This window comes from Trachypithecus francoisi, unplaced genomic scaffold (assembly GCF_009764315.1).
Source record: "Trachypithecus francoisi isolate TF-2019V2 unplaced genomic scaffold, Tfra_2.0 Lachesis_group1, whole genome shotgun sequence".
NCBI lineage: Eukaryota > Metazoa > Chordata > Mammalia > Primates > Cercopithecidae > Trachypithecus > Trachypithecus francoisi.
This window is the reverse complement of record NW_022681454.1, coordinates 8733106-8748705: the sequence shown is the minus strand read 5'-3', so window position 1 is coordinate 8748705 and position 15600 is coordinate 8733106. Positions and strand designations below refer to the sequence as shown.

At 42.4% G+C, this 15600-nt stretch overlaps 1 protein-coding gene across 1 annotated transcript in view; it reads right to left on the bottom strand.

Moving 5' to 3' along the window:
* The window catches only part of OTOP1 (otopetrin 1), a 38217-nt gene that overhangs the window by 19579 nt on the left and 3038 nt on the right, over positions 1 to 15600 (bottom strand). Inside the window, exon 2 of the mRNA XM_033215958.1 lies at positions 5589 to 5725. Within this exon, the coding sequence (XP_033071849.1) occupies positions 5589 to 5725 (137 nt within the window). The remainder of the gene's footprint in view (positions 1 to 5588; positions 5726 to 15600) is intronic.

Here is a 15600-nt window from a genome sequence, read left to right as displayed (position 1 = left end):
CCAAGAGGCAGAAGCACCTCACGTGCCCACTGATGGATGAGCGGATGATCAAAATGTAGTATAAACCACAAAGCAGGCCGGGCGCGGTGGCTCAAGCCTGTAATCCCAGCACTTTGGGAGGCCGAGACGGGTGGATCGCGAGGTCAGGAGATCGAGACCATCCTGGCTAACACGGCGAAACCCCGTCTCTACTAAAAAATAGAAAAAACTAGCCGGGCGAGTTGGCGGGCGCCTGTAGTCCCAGCTACTTGGAAGGCTGAGGCAGGAGAATGGCGTAAACCCGGGAGGCGGAGCTTGCAGTGAGCTGAGATCCGGCCACTGCACTCCAGCCTGGGCGACTGCGAGACTCCGTCTCAAAAAAAAAAAAAAAAAAAAAACCACAAAGCACCTGAGATAGGTCTCAATCAATTTAGAAGTTTATTTTGCCAACATTAAGGACACGCACCTGGGAGACAAGTCTATGCCTTTCTTTACAGATGATTTTGAGGTCTTCAATATTTTAAAGAGAAAGGAAAAGTACTGTGAAACAAGGAAGAAATGTTTTTATAAAGGTGTGGGTAGATAAGAGGCAAATGGTTGCATTCTTTTGAGTCTTTGATCAGCCCTTCCCATGTGAAGAGGGTAGAGGAATAGTCGCTTACGCATCCATCTAGCTCGGCAAAACTGCGTTTCTACTAAGATAAAACAAATGTAGAGCACAAGAAGCCATCAGGTACGCGTTTGTCTCAGGTGAGCAGAGGGCTGACTTTGGGCTTTGTCCTTTCTCCTGTGCCTGTGAAGATCAGCTATCCATTTACATTGGGAGGGTGAAATTTAACACAACTGTTGTAGAGTAAAGATCTTGGATCCCACAAGGAATTTCCTAGTGGACAAATTGTGAGGGAGGTTTGTAGCTTTTTAAAATCTTTAAAATCTGTGTAGCTATCTTATTTAGGTATAGAATGGGAGGCAAGTTTGCCTGATGCAGTTCCCAGCTTGACTTTTCCCTTTGGCTTAGTGATTTTGGGGTCCCAAGATTAATTTTCCTTTCACAGTGTATAGACATACAATGGAATTTCACTCAACTTCAAAAAGAAAGAAAATTCTGATACGTGCTACATCATGGATGACCCTTGAGAACATTATGCTGTGAGAAATAAGCCAGACACGAGAAGACCAATACTGTATGATTCAATTTGTATGAGGCATCTAGAATACTCAAACTCATAAAGACAGAAAGTAGAACAGAGTTTGCCAAAAGCCGGGGAGAGGGAGGAAATAGAGAGTTGTTTGATGGGCTCAGAGTTTCAGTTTTGCAAAATGAAAAAGGCCTGCAGATTGGTTGTACAACAAGTGAATGTACTTAACATTACTGAACCGTACGCTTAAAATGACTAAGATGGTAGATGTTATGTGATTGTCAACCTAAAAAAAAAAAGACACTAGAGAAAATTATCTCTAAATATGTTGGATTTAGTTGGAAATAGAAATAGGAATTACAATCCAGAATGCATGGAATGGCAAGTCACCAGTGCGTTGCGTGAGGGAAGGGTAAGGAGGAGCTGTTATTAGCAAAGAGAGATTTACATAATTCACTGAGAAACAGAGTTCATTGGTTCTAGAGGCTCAAAGCCAGAGTTGTCATCAGTTTATTGGTGGAGATGCCAGTGCTGGGCAAGAGTTCTTCCAGGAGCATCTTATCTGCTTTACTGCAGTCCTAAAGAATGTCTAATAATGTCTAGCTTCATCAAAGCAGGAGATGCATGAAAGGTTTTTAGAAAGTCCTTGGAAACACTTTATATCTCAGACATGTAGGCAGGAGTCCCCTCTCCTTGGTGCTTTCCCAGGCCTGTTTTGCCTGGGTCTGACAAAAGTGATTTCATCCTGGTATCTACAGGTTTTACAGTGTTTGCCACAATTTTAAAATACATACTCTGTTTTTTAGAACAGCGCCTAATTGTTACATATATATATGTGTGTGTGTGTGTATATGTGTGTGTGTATGTGTGTGTGTATATATATATACACACACACATATACTGTTTCCCATTCTCTAGTCATCTAATGTAGCAAAAGCACATGGTAAGGGTCCAACAGGTATAGAATGATTAATTCATTGACTTGCCAGGCCAATAAAATGCCTTAAATTAGAAAGCTAGGATCTCCAACCCACCAACTAAAAGGGATATTTTGAAAATTCATATCTGTCCCGGTCATTCTTTTGCCTAAAGCCTTCAGTGGCTCCCCATTGCCCTCGAGGTGAAACCCAAGCCCCTAGCTGATGGTCAGCCTTGACCAAGAATTTGCTGCACACCTAGCCCTGTGCTAAGTGCTTTTCATACACCTGTGCCTTTAATCTATACAACGAGCCGATGAAGTAGGTACTGTGATTGTCCCCACCTCGCAGGTAAGACCCATGAGGCCCAGAGAAGTTAAGTAACTTGCCTGAAGTCACACTGCTGTGGTCAGAGCCAGAGTCACGCAATCTGACCAGAGTGCAAGCTTACAAGCCCTACACCAAACCGCGAATCCAGCCTGTGCCCACACATCCTCTCCCTACCCCACTGTGAGGAAAGACTGCACGTCCCAAAGACACCCTCTTCCAGTGGCCTCTGACCGTCTACCCCTGTGCTCCTCCCTCTCTCGCAGATGGTTCTGGGACCTTCCCCGGCAGAAAGCGACCCTCACGCCAAGCTGTCAAAATGCCCTCCTTTGTATTCCCTCATTGCTCTGGGACACTCTGGTCAAAGCACTGAGCCCAGTGTTGTCACTGTTTTGGAGACTGTCACCTAACTGACACCCTCATGGTGTGTGCCACAGACCATGGCTTTGCACCCTTGTATTCCCCATGCTGAGAACAATGTTCGCCCAGTACTTAAAGATGAACTGCATGAAAAATGAATGAATGAACGAATGCAGTTCTTTCTGGCCTCATTAAAGCTTTCCACATTGTCACTGAATCACTATAAGGCTCTGTCTTCATGGGATTTGGCTCCCCTGGAATGAGCAGCCAGTTATCTTTGATCGGCTCTGGCTTTCATAACAAAGGACCACAGACCATCAGCTTCAATAACAGGAATTTCTCTTCTCTGGGTCCTGGGGCTAGAAATCCAAGATCAAGGTGTTGGCAGGGTTGGTTCCTTTTGAGGCCTCTCTCTTCGGCTTGTAGATGGTCAATTTCCTCCGGTGTCTTTACATGGCTGTCCCTCTGTGTGTGTCTGTGTCCTTCTCTCCTCTTCTTACAAAGACACCAAGGCCAGGCGCAGTGGTTCACGCTACAATCCCAATACTTTGGGAGGCCGAGGCAGATGTGTCTCCTGAGGTCAGGAGTTCAAGACCAGCCTGGCCAATATGGTGAAACCTCATTTCTACTAAAAATACAAAAATTAGCTGGGCATGGTGGCAGGTGCCTGTAAGCCGAGCTACTTGGGAGACTGAGGCAGGAGAATTGCTTGAACCCAGGAGACGGAAGTTGCAGTGAGCCGAGATTATGCCATTGCACTGCAGCCTGGGCGACAAGCAAGACTCCGTCTCAAAAAAATGCAAAATAAAGACACCAGGCATATTGAATGTGGGCTATCCTAATGATCTTATTTAACCTCAATTTCCTCTAAACGACCGTATCTCCAAATACAGTCACATGCTCAGGGACTGAGAATGAGGGTTTCGGCATGTGAATTTCATGGGGATACAACTCAGTCACTCAGTCCATAACAGCTTTCGAGTGCAAGGTAGCCCCTCCGTAGCCCCTCCAAATGAGCCCCTCAGCAAGCTCCCCAGCGATCCCACTGTGCCACCACTGAGTTAAACTCTTTCCAGGCTCACTGGGCATGTTCTGTCTGTCAGCTTCACTGTTCGAGAATGTGTTTGATCTGGAGAAACACTCTAAGGTCATCCAGTGCTATCTGGTAAGTCAGCTGGGGATATAAACTGAAGGCCACTTTGGGTAAAAGACGAAGTTTTAAAAATGGCATCACTGGTTTTCTAGAGGTAGAAAACTTTCCAAAGAACATTCTCAAACTGGGAACTCAAAAATATTTCCAGCAATGGCAGGATCACTAGAACAAGTTCATGGTCTTCCAGCGTGACTTGTCGGGAAGAAAATAATCACTGTGTCTCCGCAGTGACTTTGAGCAAGTCATTTGCCTTCTCTGAGCTCCAGCTTCTTCCTTAGAAAAGATTGAGGGCAGAGCCTGCCATTTGCAACAACATGGGCAAATCTGGAGGACATTGTGCTCAGTGAAATAAGGGCAGACACAGAAAGAAAAACGCTGCATAATCTCACTTATATGTGGTATCTAGAAAAACATTTTTAATCAAATGCATAAAAACAGACAGTGGAAGCTGGGCATGGTGACGTGGGCCTGTAGTCCTAGCTACTAGGGAGACTGAGGCAGGAGGATCACTTGAGCTGAATTTACGGCTGCAGTGACCCATGATTGCACCACTGCACTCCACCCTGGGCAACAGAGCAAGACCCTGTCTCTAAAATTAAATTAAATTAATAAATAAAAATAAAATAACATGAAGAGTGGAATGGTGGTTGGAGGGGAAAAATTAGAAGATTTTGGTCAAAGGGTACAAAGTTGCAAATATGTAAGATGAATAATTCTAGAGATGTAATGCTCAACTTGAAGACTATAGTTAATAATATTGCATTGTATACTGGAAATTTGCTAAGAGAATAGATTTTAGGTGCTCTTACCATACCTAAACAAAGAAAGGCAACTATGTGAGATGACAGACATAAATATGCTTGACTGTAGTAATCACTTCGCTATGGATAGGAATATAGAAGAATCTTGTTGTATACCTTAAACATATGCAATAAAAAAGAAAAACAAATGAGGCTAACAATTCAACAATTCACATCCTGACTCTGATAACATTACCAAGTATTTCTGCCAAGGGCGAACACTACCCTGAAGGCCCATCTAGCATTCTTTTCAACCATGAGAATTTTCTTACCCTGAGCTATGTATTTAAATCATATTTATCAAATCCTTACTTCTGAGCCACACCAAGTTTACTGGTGCTATGGGAAAAAATCCTCATACATTTCTAAAAGATTTTAATCCCCAAATGAGAAAACAAAAGTGTTCCCATGACCCAGAGGAGGCACTGCAAGGGGACAAGGTTTCTATAGAAGAAGAATATTAAATTTTTTTTAAAAAATAAAATTGATTTTGGCAATGTTGCATAACTCTATGAACAGACTAAACCATTAAATTGCACACGTTAAATGGGCGAATTATATGCCATGTGAATTCTCTCAATAAAGCTGTTACATACCCAGAAAATAAAATTCCCTCAAGCCTTTACTGCAGACTTAGGCTTGGCAGAATTTCCTGACTCTTCAACATTAGAAGTTCTGCCTCATAGGATCCCTGCAGACACGGCCATGGGGACACAGACTTTTATTTTGCAATGGAGGCAGCTGAAGAACTAAGCCTCAAAGAAAGACTTCAGTTCACTTTGGGACTGGCTGAGCAGTCCACAGCTGCTCACACTGGCTCCACTTGCCGCACGTCTTGATGTTACAAGTTTCTACACATCCTGGGAGACACTTCACAGGAATGAGACAACATAAATAAACGTCAGTGGTTTACCTGCAACAAAGTGTGCACTGCATGCGTGACAGGGAAAACTCCTTCAGTGGCTGATAAACATTCTGAAAATCCAATGAAGTATCCAATTTTAAGGCCTCCCAGGATGATGGTAATGAATGCAAACAATGTGATACTACCTAAATGCAGGATGAAAGGGGAAGTGGAAACACACACATTGCATTAATATACAATGATGTCATTTCAAAATAAATTATATTATATATTAAACCCTTATGTATATGGTCAAATGATTTTTCCCAAGGGTGCCAAGACCATTCAATGGGAAAAGAGCAGTCTTTTCAACAAATGTGGTGGGAAAACTGGATATCCACATGCAAATGAATGAAGTTGGACCCTCACCTTACACCATACACAAAAATTCACTCAAAACAGATAAAAGATCTAAAATAAAAGTATAAACCTTGTAAAAGAAGACGTGGGGGAAAGCTTCATGACATTGGCTTTGGCAATAATTTCTTGGGTGTGACACCAAAAATTCAAGCAACAAAAGTTAAAATAAATAAGCTGAACTACATGAAAATGAAACATTTTTACATATCACAGGACGCTACCAATGAAGTGAAAAGACAACCCACAGAACTGGAGAAAACATTAGCAAATTATATATCTAATAAGTCATTAATATCCACAATATACAGATTTGTTTACATTAAATACCTCATATAATGAAATCGTACAGTACTGTCCTTTTGTAGTTGAGTTTATTTTACTTAGCATAATGTCCTCATGGCTCATCCATACTGTATCATGCATCAGAATTTTCTTCCTTTTTAAACCAAATAATATTTTGTTGTATGTCTATACCTCATTGTGTTTATCCATCTATCTGTTGATGGATGCTGGGTCACTTCCACCTTTTGGATACTGAAAATAATGCTGCTATGAGGGAATTTATAGAGAATTCTTATATATCAACAACAGTAGGCTGGGCACAGTGACTCACACCTGTAATCCCAGCACTTTGGGAGGCCTAGGAGGGTGAATAACTTGAGATCAGAAGTTGGAGACCAGCCTGGCCAACATGGTGAAACCCGTCTCTACTAATAATACAAAAATTACTCGGGTATGGTGGTGCATGCCTATAATTCCAGTTACTTGGGAGGCTGAGGCAGGAGAATCCATTGAACCTGGGAGGCAGAGGTTGCAGTGAACCGAGATCACGCCATTGCACTCCAGCCTGGGCAATAAGAGCAAAACTCCGTCTCCAAAAATCAATCAATCAACAATGACAAAAGCCAATTTAAAAATTGGCAAAGGACTTGAATAAACATATCTCCAAAGAAGACATAAAGATGGCCAGCAAGTATATGAAAAGATGCCCACTATCACTAATTATTAGAGAGATGCAAATCAAAACTACAAAAATACCGCCACACTATCAGGATGGCTACTATCCAAAAAAAAAAAAAAAAAAAGAAGAAGAAGAAGAAGAAGAAAATGATAGAAAATAACAAGCACTGGTGAGGATATAGAGAAATAGTGCTCTGTTGGTGGGAATGTAAAGTGGCACAGCTACTATAGAAAACAGTAGGGAGGGCCTTCAAAAAATTCAAAACACTATTATGGCATGATCTGGCATTTCCACTTCTGAGTATATACCCGAAAGAATTGAAAGCAGGGACCCCAGGGGATATCTGTATTCTCCTGTTCATAGCAGCATTATTTTCAGTATCCAAAAGGTGGAAGCAAACCAGCATCCATCGACAGATGGATGGATAAACACAATGAGGAATAGACATACAACAAAATATTATTCAGCTTAAACAGGAAGGAAATTCTGACACACGATACAGTATGGATGAGCCATGAGGACATTATGCCAAGTAAAATAAACTCAACCACAAAAGGACAATACCGTAGGATTTCATTATATGAGGTATCAGATGTAAGCAAATTCATAGACAGAAGTAGAATGGTGGTTGCCAGGTGCTGGAGGGAGGGAAGAATGAGGAGTTAGTGTTTAATGAGGACAGAGTTTCAGTTTTGCAAGATGAAAAACTTCTGGAGATTGGTTGCACAGCAGTGTATATGTACTTAACACCACTGAGCTGTACACTTAAAAACTGGTAAGTTGGTAAATCTTGTATATATAAATGCATGTTTTACCATAATTGAAAATATGTTAATAAAATAAATTCTAGCCCAGGCATGGTGGCTCATGCCTGTAATCCCAGCACTTTGGGAGGCCATGGCCAGAGGATCACTTGAGGCCAAGAGCCTAAGCAACTCCATCTCTACCCAAAAATAACATAAAAATTATTTCTAAATAAATAAATAAATTCTACTGTTGAGTTGTGAAGGTAAAACTAGAAGGCAGGTGCTGTGTCCTGTTCATCACTGTACCCACCCCATAGCCCAGAGTCTGACAAATGATATACAATCAACGAAGCCTGGTCCAATCAACAGAAGGCTTCTAGAAGCTTTTTCAAAAAGGAGCAATCTAAGAATGTCACTGTTCTACTCAAAAATCTCAGTTCTCTAATCCTAAAATCCTGTTCTCTGAAGAGTAAGTGTGCAGCTGGCCAGGTGCAGTGGCTTACACCTGTAATCCCAGCACTTTGGGAGGCCCAGGTGGGTGGATCACCTGAGGTCAGGAGTTCGAGACCAGCCTGCCCAGCATGGAGAAACCCCGTCTCTACTAAAAAATACAAAATTAGAGGGTGTGGTGGCGCATGCCTGTAATCCAGCTACACAGGAGGCTGAGGCAGGAGAATCACTTGAACCCGGGAGGTGGAGGTTGCAGTGAGCCGAGATCACGTGATTGCACTCCAGCCAGGGCAACAAGAGTGAAACTGTCTCAAAATATATATATATAAATAAAAAATTAGAGTGCAGAGTGTGTAGGTCATATAGGTATACAGTAATTCTCTGAACTATCTTTGCCACTTTTCCATAAATCTAAAGGTTTTCTAAAATAGAATGTTTATTTATTTATTTGAGACAGGGTCTTGCTCTGTCACCCAGGCTGGAGTGCAGTGGCACGATCTTGGCTCATTGCAACCTCTACCTCCTGGGTTCAAGTGATTCTTGTGCCTCAACCTCTCAAGTACCTGGGATTACAGGTGTGCACCACCATGCCCAGCTAATTGTTTGTATTTTTAGTAGAGACGGGGTTTTGCTATGTTGGCCAGGCTGGTCTTAAACTCCTGGCCTCAAGTGGTCAGCCTGCCTCAGCCTCCCAAAGTGCTGGGATTACAGGCATGAATCACTGAGCCCAGCTGAAAGCATATTAAAAAAAAAAAAAAAAAAAAAGATGGGTAAGGGCTCTAGAGTAGTAGCTGAGGAAGGGACTGTGCTAGATGTACTGAAGAAAGCAAGCAATCTTTGATAAGATAATGAGCATGGTTTTGCCCAAAATATAAAAACAAACTAATAAAAAATATGCATATAAAAAAGACTGGAAATAAATATACAAAATACATTAAAAAGACACTTGGTGACAAATGAAGAAATTAGTGAGAAAAAGGCCATGATCATGAGCGCTTGATCAAGTCAGAGATCCTCATCTCTCTCCTGGGCTAGCATTGACCGCCATTTACACATTTGCTCCCACTAGGAGGGAGCTGGATCATGTAGGATCCCCAACAGGAGGAAACTGGATCATGTAGGACGTGCATTAAGGCGCTGAGCAGAGAGGAGGGCATGAGCCATAACATTGGGCTATAACGTTACAGCTCCAGCCTGAGAAGCCTCCTCTGAAAAGTAATGCAATCGCCTGGCACTTTTCCACTGCTCAAAGCCTTATAGAAACAACTCTAACTCACTTTTTTTTTTAATCCTGGAAATGCCCCAATGAAATCAGAAACTTTGTAAGAGTGGAGATTCGATCCCAGTGCTTTGAAATTTTTTGACAAATACGTGGTTGGTTTTAATTACAAAAAAACATAGCAAGATGAGGCGAGGCAGCGTGGTTGAGTGGCAAGAGCACAGGCCTGAAACTATAGGGACCTGGACACTCACAGAACACTGAGTCACTTCCTGCTCCCAGCCTCAGGATCCCATACAGAAAATGAGGATGGTCTACAGCAGTGTCTCTCAAACTGGAGCCTGCATCTTGTTAAAATACAAATTCCTGGGCTCCGCCTCCAGAGTTTCTGATTCAGTAGGTCTGGGCGGGGCCCCCAAAATTTGCATCTCTAACAAGTTTTCAAGTGGGGCTGCCACTGTTAATCTAGGCCCCACTTTGAAAACTACTGGTCTAAACTATCTCTGTGGTTGACATATCAAGTGTTCAGTAATAAATATTTGTATATTTTCTTATACTCTTTAAGTCCTCCCTTTCTTCCTGTGCTCATCCATTCATCCATGGATTCATTCATCCAGTTATTTATACAACAAATATACTGGGGACTCCTACTATGCATGAGACATTGTGCGACGGGCTCAAAGACAGACATACGAGATTGCTGTAGAAACAAAAATATACAAGTATAATATTGCATAAATTGGGGTGTGCACAAAATATCAGAGTGATGAGCTGGCAACAGACTTTTTCTGTGCAGCCTGAGAAACCAGAAGACAATGGAAGAATCTGCCACAAGGAAAGGACTGCACCTCAGAAACCTTATTACCAGTTAAGATGTCGCCTACATGTCAGGGCAAAAGGCAGAACGATGTTTGAAGATATACAAAATGTAATTTTTTCCACAAGTATTTATTGAGCAGCAACCATGGGCCAGGCATTGTCCCAGGCACTGAAGAGATAAAGGTCAATAAAACAGAGTATCTGCCTTGAGGAGTTTCACATCTAGTGGGGAAGGCAAAAGATAAAACAGTAAATAGTAGACATATAAGGAATGTCAAGAAGTGCTAAGTGCACGAGAAAAGTAAAGCAGAAAAGGGGACTGAGGTTGAAGGTACATGGACAGGAAAGGAGGTGACTGTTGAACAGAGAACAGAGGGTGAGAGAAAACTGTCATCCACATAACTTGTCTGACAAAGGACTTTAACCAAACAGCTTGGAACTGGAAGAGAGTCCCCAAAAGAGGGGAAGATGAAAAGGAGAGCAAATTACAGTGACCAATCAACTTTGTGGAAGGCTGGAGGAGGGTGGAGGCATAAAGGATAGAGAGACAGATGGAGATAGATGATTAGATTAATAGGAGAGAAAAGAAAAGAAGTTAAATTCAAATGGATAACTGCCTGACATGTGTAATTGACATGCCCTATATAGACTTGTCATACAGAATAGACATTTTGAGGCGAAATTCTATTAACCATCTCTAGAAAACCCCTAAGTTCGGCCGAGTGCAGTGGTTCACACCTGTAATCCCAGTACTTTGGGAGGCCGAGGCAGAGGTCAGGAGTTCGAGACCAGCCTGTCCAACATGGTGAAACCCCGTCTTTACTAAAAATACAAAAATTAATCGGGTGTGGTGGCAAGCACCTGTAGTCCCAGCTACTCAGGAGGCTGAGGCAGGATAATCAATTGAACCTGGAAGGCAGAGGTTGCAGTGAACCAAGATTGTGCCATTGCACTCCAGCATGGGTGACAGAGAGAGACTCTGTCTCAAAAAAAACAAAAACAAAAACAAAAACAAAACAAACACCAAAAACAAACAACAATAATAAAAAAAACCTAAGTTGGAGAAGGACTGGATACGGAACAAAGAAAAACCTTTGAAAGCCTTCATGGTAAATAAACAGAAAGGGAGAGGGAGGAATGGAAAGGAACAGGGAGGCAAATGCACGCTAAAGGTCCCATCTCATGAGGTAGAGAGGATGTGGGAGCAGCAAGCATCTTGGACTGGGACACAGTGTGGCTCACTGAGGGAAATGTTCAATATTTTGTTTTCAAATAAGAATGAAGTAATAGGCAGCCGGATGCGGTGGCTCATACTTATAATCCCAGCACTTTGGGAGGCCAAGATGGGCAGAACACTTGAGGTCAGGGGTTCAAGACCAGCCTGGTCAACATGGTGAAACCCCTGTCTCAACCAAAAACTTATCCCAGTGTGGTGATGGGCACCTGTAGTCCCAGCTACTCAGGAGGCTGAGGCAGGAGAATCACTTGAACCCGGGAGGTGGAGGTTGCAGTGAGCCAAGATCATGCCACTGCACTCCAGCCTGGGCAACAAAGCGAGACTCCGTCTCAAAAAAAAAAAAGAATGAAGTAATAGGCATCTGATTATGAGAGTAAGGAAAGAAAAAAAATGGCCATTAATGGAATAAAAAAATCACAATAAATTTTTCGAATGCTCAAAAAAGGCAAACGTGGAAAAGGAAAAAGAAGAAATAGGAATGTAAAATATATCATCATAAACATCATAAAGAAAAATGGAAACAAAAAAGTCAAATATATAAATTATTACTCTAAATTAGAATGATCTAAATCCTCCCACTAAGTAGTAAGCAACAATAGGAAGATTGAATTAAAAACAACACCTAGTTACATGATCTTTACACAAATCACACTTTTAACAAAGTAATAAAGGTTTAAAATAAAGTAGTGGACAAAGAGGAATCAGATAATGCAAACAAAAAGAAATCGGAATGGCAATATTAATATCAGACCACACAGGATTTAAACTTAATGTAATAAGTAGGATAAAGAATCCCTCCTCCTTTATCACTACATATGATAAAAGACAGACTGTATGAGGAAGATATAACAGCCACACGTGTGCCCAAATAAAACAGCTCTTGCTTTATATATACACATATATGTATAAATATATATAAATATAAATAAATATATATACACATATATACATATATATATAAAATATATATTTTAGATGGAGTTTCGCTCTTCTGGGCCAGGCTGGAGTGCAATGGTCCAAGCTCTGCCCACTGTGACCTCCGCCTTCCAGATTTAAGGGATTCTCCTGCCTCAGCCTCCCTGCTTTATATATTTAACTGCTGGTAATAAAAAAAAATGGAAAATTTCAGAACTAGATAGATCAAGTAGACAAAATATAAGACATAGAAGAATTGAATCGTACAATCAATGAACTTGCTTTTATATGTATATAAAATCTTGCATACCTCAAAACAGAGTATACAATGTTGGATGTCCATGGAATACTGACAAAAATCATGCTCTAAAAGACAGTAGAACATAGAGTGGCAGAGGCCAGCTGCCCAATTCCTACCACTTATTAGTTAATGACCTTGGGCAATTATGTAACTTACCTTTGCCTCAGTTTCCCCATCTCTAAGATGTAATGACAGTAATAACACCTATCTCATAGGGGTGCTGAGGAGATTAAGTGAGTCGTTATATGGAAGTCGCCTAGAACAGTGTTCCTTACCTAGAAAGTTCTATAAGCAGGATGTTATTGTCATCACTCAATTGCCAAGAAAAAGTCGATGCATTAGAATCAATTAGAAAGTTTACCAGCTACAATACTTGAGAATAATCCAAAGACTAACTAGGGTACCCATCTAGTGATGGCAGAGGGACCCCCCCCCCTTTGGTAGGCACCCAAATCCCTCCTAGGAGGCTAGAATCTTGAACCCCCCTCTTAGAGGTGGAAAGTCTCACAGAGTTAGTCTACATTCTATCCCATGCAAGAATGCTTTCCAATGCATCATGACTGGCAGCCATCTGACCTCTACTTGGACAAACCCAGGCCTGGGAGGCTCAACATCTCTCAAAGCGCACCCTTCCATCACCAGCTGGTACTTACTTTATTTATTTTTTATTTTATTTTATTTTATTGAGATGGAGTCTTACTCTGTTCCCCAGACTGGAGTGCAGTGGCATAATCTCTGCTCACTGCAAACTCTGCCTCCCGGGTTCAAGCAATTCTCCTGCCTCAACCTCCTGAGTAGTTGGGATTACAGGCACCCCACCACACCCAGCTAATTTTTATATTTTTAGTAGAGACAGGGTTTCACCATGTTGGCCAGGCTGGTCTCAAACTCCCGACCTCAGGTGATCTGCCCACTTCAGCGTCCCAAAGTGCTGGGATTACAGGCGTGAGCCACCGCGCCTGGCCTGGTGCTTACTTTAGAATGCTTTTCTTTATATTGAAGTGCAGTTCACTTCCCAGAACCATCATCCTCTTCCCCGGAGCGTCTATCATCATTCACTTATGCATTCACGCATCTAGTCATCCATCCATCCATCCATCCATCCATCCATCCATCCATCCACTCATTCATTCATTCCATTATTCAGTAGATATGAATTGGTGTTTACTACATGTTAGGCACCATGCCAGGAGCTCAGGATACAATGGTAAGCACATTCAGACAGGGTCTCGGCCTTTAGGGGCTCAGTCTGGCTACCCCAACAGTCACTGAATAATACAATCTCCTGCTTGATTAGTGCTAGAAAGAAAATGAAGAGTGCTATGAGACCATACAACCTGGGAGCTGCCCCTGGTCTGAAACTATCAGGAGAGGCTTCCCAGAGGAAATGACTCTTATTTGCTGAAAGACAGAGGATAGCCTGGAGCTGACAGGTGCAAGGCAGCAGCACTTTCTACTCTGTGACCTCCTCATCCTTCTCTCTTCTAGACTGACCCTCCTTTTGTTCCTCCTGCCACCACTCTTTCCAGGGGCCTGTAAAATGCTCAAGAAGGATGATACCCCCCAGGCACAGTCTGACTTCCTTTCCAATGAAAGCCAAGCTTGCATCTGATTTTTTGGCAGCAACGTTCTCTTGTTTGTATTGAAATTGTGACACTAAGTCTATATTTTCCATTGGACCAGACATTTCATCTAAGAAAATAAATATGTAAGAAAATGCATGCAGTTAAGCAAGACTCTCATAGTGGCCCCAGAATGGATCTTGGAGATCACTCCTCTTTTTCCTGAGGGATTTGCCCTCTGCCAATTGATCTAAGATTGTCACCAGCACCAGGGCAGAGCAGAGTTCCTGGGTCAAACCTGTCTTTCCAGCTAGAATTCCAGAGGAAACCCTAGTCCCTGCTGGAGTGCTTCCTTTTGGCACCAGGGCCTCCCGACACTAATAATTAGCTTCTTGCTTCTTTGATGAACCCACAGGAATGGCCAGTTCTTTGCAAACTGCTTCTCTCAACATCCCTCAGCTCCTCCCAGAAAGGTTGGGATTCTTATCTTACTGATGAGGAAAGCGGGACTCAGAAAGGTGAAGGTGATAGAACTGAGACCTCAAGTCAAGCCTTCCAGAGCCAACACCATTTCCATGATACACACACCTCACTTGAATTACATTATTATGAGGAAACTCCCTGAATGTCTAAACAGTCACCATCTACTGAACACCTATCACATGCTCTCTCTACCTCGCCCATTTATTCCCTCTCTACTTAGTGTCCCAAAGACACCTTAAAGGTAGCATGTCCACAAGAGAAATGTAACATGTCATTATTGGTTTTGTGTCCCCACCCTGCTCTTCCGTTTGGCTTCCCAATCTTGGGAAATGGTGCAACCATTCACCCATAGACTCAGGCGCCAATGCTCGGAGTCAACCTGGGAGGAGGCAGAGAAAGAGGAAGAACAAAAAAACATGGATGGATGGATGGATGGATGGATGGATGGATGGATGGATGGATCAGATGAATAAATGAATGATGACAGAAGCTCCAGGGAAGAGGATGATGGTTCTGGGAAGTTAACTGCACTTCAATATAAAGAAGAGCATTCCTTGGATAAGCACAGACTGACAAGAAGGAGAAGGAGAAGGAGAAGAAGAAGGAGAAGGAGAAGGAGAAGGAGAAGGAGAAGGAGAAGGAGGAGGAGGAGAGAAGGAGAACATTCTAAATGCACCAGGCCAGGTGTGGTGGTTCACATCTGTAATCCCAGCACTTTGGGAGGCAAAGGCAGGCGGATAACCTGAGCTCAGCAGTTCGAGACCAACCTGAAACACTGTCTCTACTAAAAAATAACAAAAATTAGCTGGGTGCGGTGGTGTGCGCACCTGTAGTCCCAGTTACTCAGGAGGCTGAGGCAGGAGAATCACTTGAACCCTGGAGGTGGAGGTTGCAGTGAGCCATGATCGAGCCACTGCACTCCAGCCTGGGCAAAAGAGTGAGATTCCATCAAAAAAAAAAAGAAAGAA